This window comes from Odocoileus virginianus, chromosome 31 (assembly GCF_023699985.2).
Source record: "Odocoileus virginianus isolate 20LAN1187 ecotype Illinois chromosome 31, Ovbor_1.2, whole genome shotgun sequence".
NCBI classification, from domain to species: domain Eukaryota; kingdom Metazoa; phylum Chordata; class Mammalia; order Artiodactyla; family Cervidae; genus Odocoileus; species Odocoileus virginianus.
Genome location: NC_069704.1, coordinates 37,963,702 through 37,981,964, shown reverse-complemented (window position 1 = coordinate 37,981,964; position 18,263 = coordinate 37,963,702). Strand labels below are relative to the sequence as shown.

The following is an 18,263-nucleotide window of genomic DNA, read 5'->3' as shown; positions in this document are numbered from 1 at the left end:
CAAAACCCCCGATCCAGCAGAAGGACAAGTGTTTGGCTCACAAGATGTTTTCCAAAAACCTTTCATTTCTCTGTTTTACATAGGAAACAACAAAGCAAAGAGCCTGAACTTTTTTTTTTCCCTCTGACGATGCCCTTGTAACCTCCCCATGAAATGTCTTGTTTTGTCTTCCAGAAAAAAAGAGCCTCGTTTTACGAGAACATCATTAAGGCCATGAGGCCTCAGCCCGAGTACTTTGCCGTTGGCTATTACGGACAGGGCTTCCCTTCTTTCCTGCGGGTAAGAAGCGCGAGGGTGGTCTCCCTGGCCATTGAGCCATGCAGTTGGAGGAGGGAAGGTCTTCATCTCTTTTCCAGATGGGTCTAGTGTGTTAGCAGCTGGAGCCCCGCGTTCTCACTGTGGGCGGTCGGGGAGGAAAACCACTTCCTGAGCGGCTGGTCTCTTCACCCCCGGCTGCCTTTGGTATTCTGGCAGCTCTTTTGCAAAATGACTTTTCCCAGGTGGAGTGAAAAAAGGAAAAACAGAAAAAACAGAACCATCTTCTCTGCTGGTCTGCCGCTGCGGGTCAGGCTGGGGGAAGGTGTGGATTGATGTATCTCATTGTTTATTTGATTTCCAGCCAGGGCTAGTTTGAAAACAAATATTCCCCAGGACAAGACTGCAAAAGTTGCATAAAAATAAAACCAGTTTTGTTGTAATAGTGAGAAGGACCATGTTAATCTTCCTTCTCAGAAACTTTTTATTATGTGATACTGATTTTACAATCTCAAAAACAAACCTAAAAAAAAAAAGTTGCTTATTTTCTCGTACAGAAAAGAAGCCCCTTTTAGTGCTGAGCTATGTTTTAAATATATATTAGCCATCTTCCTTCCCCTAATTTAAAAAGACAAAAAGTAGAAAGGAAAATACATTCCTTACAGTGTCTAATAAGGAAATAGTTCATTCATTCATTCAGTAGTTATGTGGCAAGAACCTACTGTGTGCCACTCCAGTATTTCTGCCTGCAAAATCCCAGGGACAGAGAAACCTGACAGGCTACAGTCCACGGGGTGGTGAATAAGTCAGGCTCGACTTAGCGACTAAACAATAGCACTCTGTGCCAGACATTAGAGATACAGTGCTGATTATAGTCAGATGTGGTCCTTGCTCTCATGAATTTTACACCCTAATGGCTGAGTTGTTGATTAAATAACCACATAAATGAATATAAAATTCAAACTGACCAAGACAGGTATTCTGTGCTAGACGGGCTGGTTAAGCAAGTAGTGTATACACAAGTCAGATAAAAACCTATGTTGACAGGAAAATGGTTCATGATTGTTTATAGCACCGTTACTCATAATCACTAAAGATTAGATACAGCCCAGAAGTCTCTGAGCTGCTGCTGAAGGGATCAACAAAGTGTGGGATAGCCATGCGGTAGAATACTGCTCAAGAAAGAAAAGGAGTAAGCTTCTGATATGCACAATGCGGGAATGAATCTCAGATGCATTGTGCTGAATAAAAGCAGTTTGACCTTAAAACCTACATATTCTATGATTTTATTTATATGGCATTTTGACAAAGTCAGTACTTTCTCTAGGGGTAGAAAACAGATCAGTGGTTATCTGGTAATTGGAGCCAGGGGGAAGTTTGACCTACAGAGAAACATGGGGAAATGTTTGATGGTGGTGAAACCATTCCGTATCCTAACTGTAGTTGTGGTTATGTCTGTCACATCCGGCAGACTTTTACACTAAGGGGGTAGATTTTACTGTGTCAGTTATACCTACTTTTTTTTGAGTCAGGAAAGACTTCCCAGAAAACTTCTGCTTCAGCTGTGATTTGCAGGATGAACTGGGAGTTAAGGAGGTGAAGGGGTGAGGAAAGCATTCCAGGCAGAGGAAGGAGCAGGCAAGAGTGTGGCAGGTGCTGGAAGTGACAGACCAGTGCTGTGGGAAGAGAGGGATTCAGAAGTGGGCAGGGGAGATGAGACAGGAAGCGTGGGAAGAGCATGTCGGGCTTTGGGGTTCCACATCCTGTTTTGTCAGCATCCTGAGAGCCGTGGGGAGCCAGTGCCCATTTTTTGTGTTGGCGAGGTCATCTGGCTTTGGTATGGAGTATGGATGGGATGTGCATATAGACCATGGCAGATATTCAGGGAAGAGATGACAGCCAGCCTTGGGAAGTGGCTTTAGAGAGAAGTGGAAAGATGAGCGTCATGGAGATGAAGTAACAGTATTTGATGACTGATGGGATGAGGGTGAGAAAAAGAGGGACGTGGTAAGAACGATTGCTTGCTCTCTGGTCTCATAATTGCTGGGGCAGCGGAGCCATCCACTAAGATAGCAGCACTGGGAAAGGACAGAGTACGGAGGAGAGTGAACCCACTCATTGAATAAATATTTCCTGATCTTTTACTGTGGTGCTTGCTGTTATAGAGGCCTGGGCATGCATGCTCAGTAGTGTCAGGCTCATTGCAACCCCAGGGACTGTGGCCTGCCAGGCTCCTCTGTCCGTGTAAATCTGCAGGCAAGAATACTGGAATGGGCTGCCATTCCCTTCTCGGGGGATCTTCCCGACCCAGGGGTGGCACCCAGCTCTCCTGCACTGCACGTGGATACTTGACCGTCGGAGCCACAGGGGAAGCCCACAGGCCTGGGGGCAGAGTCCAGAACAAACCCAACTCCCTGAAATTGTAGAGCTTATATTCTGGAGGGACGAGTAAATAAAAAATTACTAAGGTGGGTAAGTAAAATGTTGAGTATGTCAGATGGGCTAGAACAATGCCTCATACAGGGTATACACTCAGCAAGTATTGTAGAGAAAATATGTCAGGGGAGGCGAATAGAGAGACTGGTGATGGGGTGGAGTTGCAGTCTTTTTTTTTTAAATTATTGTTTGTCTGTGTGGGTCTAAGATGCAGCATGCAGATTCTTTAGCTGCGGCAGGTGGACTGTAGTTCACTGACCAGGGATGGAACCCAGGCCCCTCACATTGGGAGCGCAGAATCTTAGCCCCTAGACCACCAGGGAAGTCCCTGGAGTTGCAATTTTAAACAGAGTGAACAGGAAAGACTGCAGCAAGAATGTGCCATTGGAGTCAAACCCTGAAAGAAGTGAGGGAATAAGCCAGGCAGCTCTCACGAGGGGCCAGACAGTGAGAACAGCAGGTCCGTAAGCCATGAGGCTGGAGAAGCACGTGAAGAACACGGGGCAGGTATAGAACAGGCTCAGATAGCTGTGGGTACCGCCTCGCAGAGGGGTTTTCGGCATCTTTTCAGGTTGTAACGGTTTGATTTTGGACATACTCCATGTGAGGTAGATTTGAAACATCCAAAAAAGTATGAGTGAACAATTTGATAATGTGGATCTGGAACGCAAAGGAAAGCTCCAGGCTGGATATAAAAGATGGTGGGTTATTTACACATCGTTAACCCTGGTTGTGGATAAGGCAGACGAGGGAGTCAAGAGATACCTAAAAGAAAGTGAAAGTGAAGTTGCTCAGTCGTTTCCGACTCTTTGCGACCCTGGACTGTAGCCTCCCAGGCTCCTCCTTCCATGGGATTCTCCAGGCAAGGATACTGGAATGGATTGCCATTTCCTTCTCCAGGGATCTTCCTGGCCCAGGTATCGAACCCAGTCCCCTGCATTGCAGGCAGATGCTTTACCCTCTGAGCCACCAAGGAAGCCCAAGAGACACCTGGAGTAACAGGCAGATGTGGCCTTGGAGCACAGAATGAAGCAAGGCAAAGGCTAACAGAGTTTTGCCGAGAGAACGCACTGGTCATAGCAAACACCCTCTTACAACACAAGAGAAGACTGTACACACAGACATTACCAGAAGGTCAATACTGAAATCAGATTGATTATATTCTTTGCAGCCAGAGATGGAGAAGCTCTATACAGTCAGCAAAAACAAGACTGGGAGCTGACTGTGGCTCCAATCATGAACTCCTTATTGCCAAATTCATACCTAAATTGAAGAAAGTTGGGAAAACCACTATACCATTCAGGTATGACCTAAATCAAATCCCTTATGATTATACAGTGGAAGTGACAAATAGATTCAAGGAATTAGATCTGATAGAGTGCCTGAAGAACTGTGGACAGAGGTTCTTGACATTGTATAGGAGGCAGTGATCAAGACCATCCCCAAGAAAAAGAAATGCAAAAAGGCAAAATGGTTGTCTGAGGAGGCCTTGCAAATAGCTGAGAAAAGAAGAGAAGCTAAAGGCAAAGGAGAAAAGGAAACATATACCCATTTGAATACAGAGTTCCAAAGAATAGGCAGGAGAGAGAAGAAAGCCTTCCTCAGTGATCAATGCAAAGAAATAGAGGAAAAAGTAGAATGGGAAAGACTGGCGATCTCTTCAAGAAAATTAGAGATACCAAGGGAGCATTTCATGCAAAGATGGGCACAATAAAGGACAGAAATGGTATGGACCTAATAGAAGCAGAAGTTACTAAGGAGAGGTGGCAAGAATATACAGAAGAATTAAACAAGAAAGATCATCATGACCCAGATAACCATGATGGTGTGATCACTCACCTAGAGCCAGACATCCTGGAATGCAAAGTCAAGTGGGCCTTAGGAAGCATCACTATGAACAAAGCTAGTGGAGGTGATGGAGTTCCAGTTGAGCTCTTTCAAATCCTAAAAGATGATGCTGTGAAAGTGCTACATTCAATATGCCAGCAAATTTGGAAAACTCAGCAGTGGCCACAGGACTGGAAAAGGTCAGTTTTCATTCCAATCCCAGAGAAAGACAATGCCAAAGAATGCTCAAACTGCCACACAGTTGCACTCGTCTGACACACTAGCAAAGTAATTCTCAAAATTCTCCAAACCAGGTTTGGTTCAGTATGAGAACCATGAACTTCCACATTTTCAAGCTGGATTTAGAAAAGGCAGCAGAACCAGAGATCAGATTGCCAACAACCGTTGGATCATCAAAAAAGCAAGAGAGTTCCAGAAAAACGTCCACTTCTGCTTTTTTGATTACACCAATACCTTTGACTGTGTATATCACAATAAACTGTGGAAAATTCTTCAAGAGATGGGAATACCAGACCACCTGACCTGCCTCCAGAGAAATCTGTATGCAGGTAAAAAGCAACAGTTAGAACTGTACATGGAACAACAGACTGGTTCCAAATCAGGAAAGGAGTATGTCAAGGCTGCATATTGTCACCCTGCTTGTTTAACTTATGTGCAAATTATATCATGCGAAATGCCAGGTTGGATGAAGCACAAGCTAGAATCAAGGTGGCTGGGAGAAATATCAGTAACCTCAGGTATGCAGATGACACCACCTTTATGGCAGAATGTGAAGAGGAACTAAAGAGCCTCTTAATGAAAGTGTGAGAGTGAAAATCTGGCTTGAAACTCAACATTCAAAAAACTAAGATCATGGCATTCAGTCCCATCACCTCATGGCAAATAGATGGGGAAACAATGGAAACAGTGATAAACTTTTTTTTTTTTGGCCTCCAAAATCACTGCAGATGGTGACTGCAGCCATGAAAGCCACTTGCTCCTTAGAAGAAAAGCTATGACCAGCCAAGATAGCGTATTAAAAAGCAGAGACATTACTTTGCCGACAAAGGTCCGTCTAGTCAGAGGTATGGTTTTTCCAGTAGTCATGGATGGATGTGAAAGTTGGACTGTAAAGAAAGCTGAACACCAAAGAATTTCTGTTTTTGAACTGTGGTGTTGGAGAAGACTTGAGAGTCCCTTGGACTGCAAGGAGATCCAACCAGTCCATCCTAAAGGAGATCAGTCCTGAATATTCATTGGAAGGACTGATGTTGAAGCTGAAACTCCAATATTTTGGCCACCTGATGCGAAGAACTGACTCACTGGAGAAGACCCTGATGCTGGGAAAGATTGAGGGCAGGAGGAGAAGGGGACAACAGAGGATGAGATGGTTGGATGGCATCACCAACTCGATGGACATGAGTGTGAGCAAACTCTGGGAGTTGGCGATGGACAGGGAAGCCTGGCATGCTGACGTCCTTGGGGTTGCAAAGAGTCGGACGCGACTGAGCGACTGAACTGAGGGAAGCAAGAGTAGGGGATCTGGGATGGAGCCTGGCAGTAGGTTCTGGTCTTAAATTTGCTGTCATTCTTGATGCTCTGGAGAAGGGAATGGCTACCCAGTTCAGTGGCAATCCACTCCAGTATTATCGGTGCTTCCGTGGTGGCTCAGCTGGTAAAGAATTGGCCTGCAATGCGGGAGACAGCGTGTGATCCCTGGGTCAGGAAGATCCCCTGGAGAAGGAAATGGCTACCCACTGTAGTATTCTTGCCTGGAGAATTCCGTGACAGTGACTCCTGGTAGCCTACGATCCATAGAGGTCATAAAGAGTTGGACACAACTAAGTGACTAACACATAAGATACTGATAGCTAGTACACTCATTACATATGGTTATTATTTCACATGGAATCATGGCTATAAACTTAATGGCGGCAGTGATTCAGTGAAAATAAGAAGTCTAGACTTTCAAGTTGAAAGAGTCTGAATCATCTTCTGAGTACCTGTGATTTTGATCAAATCGTATAACCATCAAGTCTTGGTTTTCTGACCTGGACATTAGAAAAATAAGGTCCACATTGCAAGGCTGATTTGAGACTGAAATGAATATTAGATGGGAGTTCTTCTGAACTGTATAGGAGTTTGTAGATGTTGTGTGTTGTTGATATGTCCTGAAAGATAGAGAATCCACATGAATGATGTAACCTAAATGTCCTTCTGTGTTATGGAGTATTTCTCCAAACTCAGAATGTATAAATTTCTCATTCCCTCCCCTGGCCCCCAGCAGGCCTCCTTCGCATCTGTTTCTGTCACTGGCACCACCGTCCTTCCTGCCCCAAGGCCGTCATCTGAGAATTCTCACCCACTCCCCCATCTCTGCTTTCTACCAAACACCACAGACTGCAACACCAGATCCCTCGGCTTCTCTTTCTCCCGTGGGCTCCTGTCGCAGCTCCCTACAGCTGGACACATTAGGCTGACGGCACTTCTTCCTTCATCACATTGTTCCTTCCTACCAGAACCTCCAGCGAATTCCCAACCTTTGGACCATAGACCTGTCTTGCAAAGCCTTTCATATTCTAACACACCCAAACACCCTTCTTCTTTTACAAATAGTTTATTTGTAGCTGTGTTGGATCTCCGTTGCTGCTCTCAAGCTTTCTCTAGCTGCAGTGAGCAGGGGCTGCTCTTCACTGCAGTGGGTGGGCTTCTTTGCGGCGACTTTGCTTATTTTGGAGCACCAGCTCAGGAGCTGTGATGCACAGGCCTAGTTGCTCCGCGGCATGTGGGATCTTCCCCGACCAGGTCTTGAACCCATGTCCCTTGCCTCAACACGCGGATTCTTAAGCACTGAATCCCTAGGAAGTCTCAAGAATGTTTCTTCTACCTGCGCTCAGTACTTTCTGCCTGATTCTCCTCTCCTCTCTCCTTTTCTCGTCTAACCCTGTCCTTCCGTCTCTATCCAGTCAAGTCCCAGGTGTGCCTTGAAACCCTCTCCTTCAGGCAGGTTGAACACCTTTGTGCCGAGCTTCTGCCTGTCTGGCTTTTTCCACAGTTGTCATGCCCTTCCTGATTTCTTACACTCCAGTCCCTAGTTCACCATAGTTCTGCCTTGAATGATGAAATCACATAATGCAACATCAGTCACATAAACCTCTCCCAGCTTAGAGACATTTAATCATCAATTCCAAAAGACTGGGCAGTTTTCCCAGCCCTCTGTGTTGGGCCTAGAGGTGTATTGCCTTCAAGGTGCTTAAATTACCAAAATTATTTTATTAACTTACTCGTTTAACTTGTTCTCCGTTTCTTTCCACCAGTGCAGGGTCAGCATTTTACCCCTGGCATTTAGCAGATCTCATTTGCTCGATACATGTTTAGTGTATGACTGTACAAGTGACTTCTTAAATTTTTTCTCCTGATTTATTTTTTTATTGGAGTCTAGTTGCTTCACAATGTTGTCCTAGTTTCTGCTGTCCAGCACAGTGAATCAGCCGTACGTATAAATACATCCCCTCTTTTCTAGTTTCTGTTTCCATGTATATCACTGCAGAGTACTGAGGAGAGTTCCCTGTGCCGTTCAGCAGGTTCATTAGTTACCTATTTTATATGTCAGTATCAGCCCAGATATGTATATGTCACTCACAGTCTTTCAGTCCGTCCTCCTTCCCCTTCCCCCTGTGGTGTCCATCTATTTGTTCTCTGTGTCAGCAGATAGGTTCATCTATACCATATATTCCACATCTATGTGTTAACATAAGGTATTTGTTGTCTCTGTTTCTGTCTGACTTCACCCTGTATGACAGTCTCGAGGTCCATCCACTTCTCTAGAGATGATCCATTTTTGTTCCTTTTTATGGCTGAGTAATGTTCCATTGTACATATGTACCACATCTTCTTTATCCATTCATCTGGACTAGTGATTTTTAAGAAACATTTTACAGGATAGTATGGGCCCAGATTTTAGTTAAAAACGAATCACGTGTGGGGCTTACCCAGTGGCTCAGCGGTAAAGAATCTAACTGCATTGCAGAATGTGCAGGAGATACGGGTTCAGTCCCTGGGTCGGGAACATCCCCTGGAGGAGGAAATGGCAACCTACTCCAGTATTATTGCCTGGAGTATTCCATAGACAGCAGAGCCTGGTGGGCTACAGTCCACAGGGTTGCAAAGAGTCAGACACGACAGAGTGACTGAACACACAACATCCCACAACACATGTATGCTTTAAATTCTAAGCTAAGTATTCATCTTTGTGACAGTGAGAGGAGCAGGAATCATCAAAACAGTGACAGTTGAAATTGCAAGAGCTGTGAGACAAATTTCTTCTTTGTCTGGGACCTCGCAAATTTCTTTTCCAAAAAATCCAATTTTATTAATTGTATTAAAGGGAAAAAAGCTGCAGTTTGGAGTGGAAAGACTAGTATTGAGAGCAGTTCTTGTCTATGAGAGCTTGATGATGTCATCCACAGCCATCTCCAGGATTGGCTTGAGACTGGCTGTCGATTAATCTTATTCTCTGTTCCCTCCTAACCTGTTGGTTGATCTTGTTTGCACTTCCTAGCTCTCTGAGGCAGGGTCGCTCACGTCCTGATTCCCTAACTTACTGGATCATGATGAGAAAGTAAGATCCAGTAAGCTAGGGAATGAGAAAGGAGCTTGCACTTCAGTGTACATGAATGCTCTTCATTCTTTCATTTTCTTGCCATGAGAAATACCAGCTAAACTAAGCAGCATGCCCAGTGACATCATGAATTTCCGATAGGGTGCAAACTCCTTCTCTCCTTGTGGATCAGTGTAGACCTTGCACACGAGTGATCATCCTAGGGCACCCTCTTGAGAAGCATTTTGACTTAACTCCCCAAACAAACTGTGAGCGCTTTCAGATATGATGGTTGCTGTGAGCACGTAGTAAGTGTTCAGTGAGAACATGGTGACGAGGGAGGGGTTGCACTTAGCCTGAGGAGGACAGTGTCTTCCTTGAGACTTGAATCCCCAGTTGCCCTTCACTCTTCTGTTCATGTTTAATTCTTCTCCTTGCTTGCCCTGACATGCAGAACAAGATCTTCATCTACCGGGGGAAGGAGTACGAGAGGCGAGAAGACTTCAGCCTGCGGCTGCTGACCCAGTTTCCCAACGCCGAGAAGATGACCAGCACCACCCCCCCAGGAGATGATATCAAGTCCTCCCCCAAGCAGTGTATCCTTGTCTCGGGCCACAGCTTAGAGGCTCTTCTTCTTTGTTTTTTTTGTTTTAACATTTAGTATTTACTAATTTATTTGGCTCGGTCAGGTCTTGGTTTCAGTACATGGGATCTTTAGCTGGTGGCATGCAAGCTGTCAGTTGTAGCACGTGGGATCTAGTTCCCCAAGCAGGGATCAAACCCAGTCCCCCTGCGTCGGGAGTGTGGAGTCTTAGCCACTGAACCACCAGGGAAGTCCCTGCCCAGGGGCTCTGGAACCTGCAACAGCCCCAGCCCAGCCAGAGAAGGTGAGGGTTCAGTCCTATGCCTGCATGCAGGTAGGTCCTGTCCTCAGACTCATTTAACCATCCTGACTCAGTGTCCTGTTCTGCATAAAAGCTTCGGAACCCTAATGTCCTTAGCTCAGGGCTCTGATGTAACTGAAAGAGAGAGATGAGAAGCAAATCTTGAGTATGGAAGGACGTGTGTTACCGTCACAGGCAGAGCCCGGGGAGAATGTAGACTTCCTGTTCTGAATTCTGGATCCTGTATAAAGACGCATAGCTCTCTTTTGGTAATGTATAATGTCTTACTGAAAAAACCAGTTACATGCATTTTAAAAATGAGAGATGTTATGGAATTGAACAGTAAAGGAAGTCTCCCACATACGAACAAGTTCCATTCCAAGAGTACATTTGCAAGTCCAGTTTGTTCATAAGTCCAGAACATTAGCCTAGGTACCCAAGTAACATAATTGGCCTTATAGTACTGCATTGTCATAGGTTTATAATACTTTTCATACAAATAATACATAAAAGACAAACACAAAAAATAAAACACTTTTAATCTTACAGTACCTTGAAAGGTACAGTAGTCCAGTACCACAGCTGACATACAGGGACTGGTGTCGAGTGAATAGGCAAGAAGAGTTACTGATTGGAGGAGGAAGATGGTAGAGATGAGAGATTGTCAGCAATAGGAGAGGAGGGCAAGCTGCGATTTCACTCAGGCCTGATGTTGATGGCATGCCATTACATTCACATCTTTGAAAGCTCACAACTTGAAGGTTCACAGTTAGAGGACTTGCTGTATTCTAAAAAAGGTCAGTGAGCCAGAGCAGGTGTGGAATGGTAGATAAATAAGAAGGAGCGCTTTGCAGCAAACTGCCTGGGTTCGAGTCCCAGCGCTCTCATTTCCTGTGTCATTTTGGGCATCTCAGTTTCTCTGTGCCTCAGTTTTCTTATCAAAAAATGGTGGTGATAATCACTCTTCCCCTTGGAGTTCTTGTAAAGATTGTCTGTAAAATACTGAGAACAGTGCCTGGCACATAATAAAATTTCAATACATATTAATTATTATAGGTATAGAGTGGTCAGTTACTATAGAAAGATGGACAGCAATAATGACAGAGCAGTTGACAGACATGTCTTTCAAAGGAGAGTGTAGTGGGCTATTAACACTTAGTAGATGCATGAGAAAGAAAGGTTTCAGTTTGGGGGTTCAGAAAATGGTTGAGATGCCTCCTTGGTGTGGCAGTGAAAAGAGGTCTTTATGGATTTGATGTAGAAACAGGAATCATGGAACTCATCCCAAAGTCATATCTGCATAGCCATCTGATCTTAACTAGTTGCTTAACTTCTCCAGGCCTTGGTATTCTGAAGGGGTAACTGGTTTTTTTTTTAAGAATTTTCTTTAAGAATTTTTCTAAAATTCTTAAAGAAATGGGAATACCAGACCATCTGACCTGCCTTCTGAGAAATCTGTATGCAGGTCAAGAAGCAACAATTAGAACCAGACATGGAACAGTGACTGGTTCCATATTGGGAAAGGAGTATGTCAAGGCTGTATATTGTCACCCTGCTTATTTAACTTATATGCAGAGTACATCATGAGAAATGCTGGGCTGGATGAAGCACAAACTGGAATCAAGCTTGCCGGTAGAAATATCAATAACCTCAGATGTGCAGATGACACCACACTTATGGCAGAAAATGAAGAAGAACTAAAGAGCTTCTTGATAAAAGTGAAAGAGGAGAGTGAAAAAGCGGGCATGAAGCTCAGCATTCAGAAAACTAAGCATGGTGTCCAGTCACATGGCAAATAGATGGGGAAACAATGGAAACAGTGACAGACTATTTTTGGGGGCTCCAAAATCACTGCAGATGGTGACTGCAGCCATGAAATTAAAAGACACTTGCTCCTTGGAAAAAAAGCTGTGACCAGCCAAGACAGTGTATTAAAAAGCAAAGGCATTTCTTGGCCAACAAAGGTCCATCTAGACAGGTTTTTTCAGTAGGCATGTATGGATGTGAGAGTTGGACTATAAAGAAAGCTGAGTGGTAAAGAATTTCTGCTTTTGAACTGTGGTATTGGAGAAGACTCTTGAGAGTCCCTTGAACTGCAAGGAGAGCCAACCAGTCCATCCTAAAGGAAATCAGTGCTGAATATTCATTGGAAGGATTGATGCTGAAGCTCCAATACTTTGGCCACCTGATGTGAAGAACTGACTCTGTCGAAAAGACCCTGATGCTGGGAAAGATTGAGGGCAGGAGAAGGGGACGATAGAGGATGAGATGGTTGGATGACATCACCAACTCGATGGACGTGAGTTTGAGCCAGCTCCAGGAGTTGGTGATGGACAGGGAAGCCTGGCATGCTGCGGTCCATGGGGTCACAAAGAGTTGGACACGGCTGAGTGACTGAACTGAACTCTTATTTTTTCACAAATATTTAATAGCATTCCTTTGAAGATCAAGATAAAAAGATAATTTATGTGAAAATGCTTTGTAAGCTGTAACATTGTAAGGTATAGCTGTACACAGTGGTTCTCAAATTGTGTTATATTTAAGAATCACCATGGAGAGATTCTGATTCACCAGCTGTGAGTTCTGATTCTGCATTTTGAATAAATCTCCAGGTGATTTTTGGTGTCAGTGGAAGGCAGCCTTCATGTTGAGAAATATGGGGAGTCAGTGTTAGGTCTGGGGCTTCCCTGGTGGCTCAGTGATAAAGAACCCGCCTGCCAATGCAAGAGACATGGGTTCGATCCTGTGTTGGGAAGATCCCCTGGAGGAGGAAATAGCAACCCACCCCAGTATTGTCTGGAGAGTCCCGTGGACAGGGGAGCCTGGAAGACTGCAGTCCATGGGGTTGAAAAGAGTTGGACACGACTGAGCAACTTAACAACAACAACAATATTAGGTCCAGACCCAGTGCCAGTTTCAAAACTAGAGGTTTGGCAGCTTTGTTGGTAAAGGCAGAAAAGTCTAAGGTTCAAGTCTAAGGTATCCAAAGATACAAGAAATTCCTTTTGCCTGGGCTCTGCAGTCTGAATATTTCAGATGGATGCTTGTCCAAAAGAAAGTTAAAATAGTTTCTAATCACCTATTTTCCTGAAATTTCATTAATGTGTCTTTTCCTCTGGCAAGTTGGTTTGACATGTGTCTGATAAAAACACGTTCCAGGATTATGACTTACTAAGGCATTTCGGTAATACCTAACGGAACTTCATTTTCAGTGTGGTCTGGCCTTTAGGAGTGGTTGGTGTGGGTACCATTTCCTTTGGTAAAGCAAGAGGACAAGATGGTTCTTTTTGTAGTGACAGCTTCCTGGCTCTCCCTTCCTTAACGAGCTCCTCAGACATGCAGTGCTTCACTGTGAAGCCAGTGATGAGCCTTCCACCCAACTACAAGGATAAACCAGTTCCGGAGCAGGTCTTAAAGTAAGTGGGGCTTTTTTGTTTGCTATTTTGAACCATGTGTCTCACACACACTTTATGTAGAAGTCTATCAAAACCAAATCCTTAAATTCATTACCGTTTGAAAGACTTTCTTTTGTCTTCATCCATTTGCTTTACTGTAACAGACAACCTAGACTGAGGAGGCTTATAAACTACAGAAATTTATTTCTCACAGTTTTGGTGTCTGGAAAGGGCCTTCTTCTGCTTCATATATGGTTCATTTTCTCAATGTGCCTTCCCATGCTGGAGTGAGGGGTGAGGGAGCTCTGTGATTCTTTTTTAATATGGGCACTAACCCCATTTAATATGGGCTCCACCATCATGAGCTAATCACCACCTAAAGGCCCATCTCCTAACACCATCACATTGGACATTAAGATTTCAACATAGGGATGAGCAGGGGACCCAAATGTTCAGACCACAGCAGATGTCTATTCCGTGTTCAGTATAAGGTAAGAGCTTGGTAACCCGTAGAATTTGGGGTTTTATTTTTTTTTTCAAGCACAGGGTAGGAAATTGGGAAGTTTGCTCTTGAGTTCAGACACCCTAGTTCTTTTTTGCACCCGGAAGGAGTCACAGATCAGCAATGGCTGACCTCAGCTTGGTTGGTGAGTTCCCCCATGACGAAGCCCTCATCCCTTTTCTTAAGAAGCTAAAATGCTAGCTGACCTGATGGAACTATTAGAAAATTATACAAATGAGATCACAAACGCTGCCATAAGTTCATTTTATTTAACAGTTTTTTTTTTATTACTTTAAGTCTTTTTTTAAAACTTTTATTATTATTATTTATTTTTGGCTATACTGGGTCTTCTTTGCTCTGATGGCTTTTCTCTGGTTCTGATGAGTGGGGGCTGCTCTTGTTGCAGTGTTAGGGTTTCTCTTTGTGGTGGCCTGTCTTCTTGCGGAGCATGGATGCTGGGCCCACAGGTTGCAGTAGTTGTAATTCCTGGTTGTTGGAGTGCTGGCTCAGTAGTTGTTTTGCATGGACTTGGTTGCTCCACACAGCATGTGGGATCTTCCCAGATCAGGGATGGAACCTGTGTCTCCTGCATTCGTAGGTGGATTCTTTACCACTTAGCCACCAGGGAAGCCCCATATGCCTTTTAAAATTGTGAACTGGGAGATAGATGCATCAGTAATTAAGATGTGCAGTAAAATCAAGTTCTGTACCACCTCCAGCCTTCATCATGGAGGCTATATCAGTGTTCAGATAATTCAGTGGATAATTGAATTATCAGTCCGTGTGAAATGTGCCCCAGGTTTTGGTGGAGGAGTGCTTGTTGTAAGAAAGAAGCTACAGCGCTGTGACTGTCTTTCCCCAGCTACTACAGAGCCAACGAAGTACAGCAGTTCAGGTATTCTCGGCCGTTCCGGAGAGGAGAAAAGGACCCTGACAATGAGTTTGCTGTGAGTTCACCACTGGACCTCTGAAACAAGATGAAATTGAGATCCAAAATGGAGGCTATCCCCCCAACCAGCACCTAGAGCAGAACTGATGGCAGCCCCGGTGTAGAGGGTCCACGTGCTTATAACTGTCAGCAGGCTGTCCTCTCACCGGAAGGCTCTAGACTAGGGATCCAGGAGCTGGGCTCCACTCCTGAGCCTGCTAGTTTGAGCATGTCACACCTCTCTGGACCTCAAATTTCCCATCAAAATGAGTGAGGGGGACCTAATAGAGAATTCCTTTCTGCCTTAAATATATCGAATCCTTAAAGTTTAGTAGAAATTTTAGGCTAATTCGCTAAGGAGGCATTTAAAATAGAATCTCTAGAGAGTCGACAAGAACCTACTCTAAAGCACAGGGAACTCTGTTCACAGTTCTCTAATAACCTAAATGGGAAAAGAATTTGAAAAAGAATAGATACATGTATATGTATAGCTGAATCACTTTGCTGTACACCTAAAACAACATTGTGTTAGTGTCAATATAAAATAAAAATTCTTTAAATAAATAAAATATAAAGTAAATACAAAATAGAATAATAGAAAATATTAAATAAAATTAAAATTTGTTAATATAAAATGAAAAATATTTAAAATAAAATTAAAAAAAAAATAAATCCAATAGAATCTCAACTAAACCTGAGAATTTTGCTCTTTTTCCTGGGAACTGACCAACATTTCCCACTTTGCCTCCTTCCACCAGACCATGTGGATTGAAAGGACCACATATACGACTGCCTATACCTTCCCTGGGATCCTCAAGTGGTTTGAAGTCAAACACATCTCAATAGTAAGTCATCTGAAAGTGGAACTCGGAATATTTCTGTCTCCAAATAAAATAAGAGCCTTTGTTAAATCCCCGCTCTGGTTCTCACTAGCTCCTCCAGCCAACTTCATTTTCCAAAAGAGAAATAAAAGACATGCTTGTCGAATAGAACTCCTTTGTAAAACTGATGTTACAACACCAGTCCTAAAGGTTACTGCCAGTGAATGGCTCTTTTATAAGACCAAATGGGTCTTGTCTCCTCAAGGATCCTGCCAGCACCCAGAAACATTTCTGGAATTCCTCCTTAGACTTTGTTATCAGTTACATTCTTCCCTCCAAGGATACTTCCTCTCCTTTTATTTTTCAACTCATCTCATCATCCCTTATCCTCGACTTTTCCATCTTCAGTTGTCACTCAGTCATGTCCAACTCTTTGCGACCCCATGAATCGCAGCACAATAGGCTTCCCTGTCCATCACCAACTCCCAGAGTCCACCCAAACCCATGTCCATTGAGTCGGTGATGCCATCCAACCATCTCATCCTCTGTCGTCCTCTTCTCCTCCCGCCCTCAAGTCTTCCCCAGCATCAGGGTCTTTTCCAAAGAGTCAGCTCTTCGCATCAGGTGGCCAAAGTATTGGAGTTTCAGCTTCAGCATCAGTCCTTCCAATAAACACCCAGGACTGATCTCCTTTAGGATGGCCTGGTTGGATCTCCTTGCAGTCCAAGGGACTCTCAAGAGTCTTCTCCAACACCACAGTTCAAAAGCAGAAATTCTTTACTGCTCAGTTTTCTTTGTAGTCCACCTCTCACATCCATCTTCAGCACTCCCCAAAGCTGGTCGTTGTACGTTTCTAATATTTATTAAGTCTGTTTTGGTTTGTTCTTCTCCCAGCCCTCCTACTATGTATGGTGCACTGTTTCTACTCCCATTCATCTCTGGCTGATGGTGTTGAAAAAGGCTCCTGATTGGCCCCACCCTGGGCCTCTTAGGTCTTTTCCTCTCTGCCTCAGAGTATGAGTTCCATAGTGGAAATCTGGCTGTATCACTCATGCTCAGAACCTTGCCATGGCTCCCCAGTGCCTAGACCAGAAAGCCCATACTCCTAGCACGTGTAAACAAAGTCTTTGGGACTAAAACCCTCTTCCACTTGGTCTTCTATGCCTGGAACTAAATGGCTTATTCTGTGCTGTTTCAACCCTCTACGACATTGGGTCATTCTCTCTGTCCAGAATGCCCTTTCTCCACTTCTTAACCTAACTCCCATTGAGACTGAGTTTAGATACCAGCTTTTCCAGGAAGCCATCTCTGAAACTCCCAGCCTGAGTTAGATGCCCTTTTTCTATGCCCTGTCACAGCCTGGGCTCATTTTAAAGAGTTACCTACCATGCTCACTTGTCTTGAGACCTCTGCATTCTGACCCTGACCCCATAAAAATCACACACTCCTTCCAGCCATGTGCCAGTCGCTCCATCATGTCTGACTCTCTGCGACCCTATGGACTGTAGCCCACAGTTATTAATAAACATGACCTTGACAAGCAAAACATCACTCCTCCAGAGCTTGGTGGGAATTGTGTCCCTGTTGAGTGGAAGGCTTAGGCTTTTTCCAGAAGGGACCGTGGAGCTCCGTGTCTCTCCTCTCCCATGCACTCTGTCACAGGAGGAAATCAGTCCTCTGGAGAACGCCATCGAGACCATGGAGCTCACCAATGAGAAGATCAGCAACTGCGTCCAGCAGCACGCCTGGGACCGGTCCCTGTCTGTGCACCCCCTCTCTATGCTGCTCAGTGGCGTGGTGGACCCGGCTGTCATGGGGGGCTTCTCCAACTATGAGAAGGTAGGTGGGCTCCTTCCTGGGAACCCCACAGAGCCACCAGGCCGGGTGTGTCTCCCTCCTTCTCCAGTGGCCTTGTGCCGCTGGCAAATTAGTTTCTTAGCGTTTCTCTGAGAGGTGTTCATGCTCCCCACTTTAGGAATGGGCAAATGAAATGAATGGCAAGCTGCTCCCTGAGCTCACACCTCCTAGAGACCATCAGTTGCCCAGCCAGGGTCAGGCCAGTGTCTGGTAGAATCACCAAAAGATCAACCTGGTGGACCTCTGCTTGATTCACTACTTATGAATTCCAGCCCCTGCTCCCTCTCTCCTCTGGAAGGTAGAAAGCTTTTGAGTGGACTCTAGACCTGAGGATGCCCCAGAAAGGAAGCAGCGTGTGTGGGAAACACAGAGCCACACTCAATTTGAAACTAGATTCTAGGAATCCCTGCCCTGACATGGTGTGCAATTGGTTTCATGGACAAATGCTGGCCCTGGCTCTACAGTTAAATTAGTTCAAATAAGTGTCCTATCTGTTACTCTAGAAATGCATGAGTGGAATTCTCACCGTGTGGGAATCCACTGTATAGGGTTTGGGTGAAGTACCATTTAAGTGGAGGTAATGCATTCAGTCGGAGAAGGCAATGGCACCCCACTCCAGTACTCTTGCCTGGAAAATCCCATGGATGGAGGAGCCTGGTAGGCTGCAGTCCATGGGTTCACTAAGAGTCGGACACGACTGAGCGACTGCATTTTCATTTTTCACTTTCATGCATTGGAGAAGGAAATGGCAACCCACT

The 18,263-nt window shown here is 44.5% G+C and overlaps 1 protein-coding gene across 1 annotated transcript in view; it reads left to right on the top strand.

Moving 5' to 3' along the window:
- Positions 1-18,263, top strand: part of DOCK5 (dedicator of cytokinesis 5) — a 269,322-nt gene that overhangs the window by 229,990 nt on the left and 21,069 nt on the right. Inside the window, exons 40-45 of the mRNA XM_070459648.1 lie at positions 175-279; positions 9,573-9,714; positions 13,337-13,418; positions 14,762-14,846; positions 15,586-15,672; positions 17,311-17,487. Coding sequence (XP_070315749.1) covers positions 175-279; positions 9,573-9,714; positions 13,337-13,418; positions 14,762-14,846; positions 15,586-15,672; positions 17,311-17,487 — 678 coding nt within the window. The remainder of the gene's footprint in view (positions 1-174; positions 280-9,572; positions 9,715-13,336; positions 13,419-14,761; positions 14,847-15,585; positions 15,673-17,310; positions 17,488-18,263) is intronic.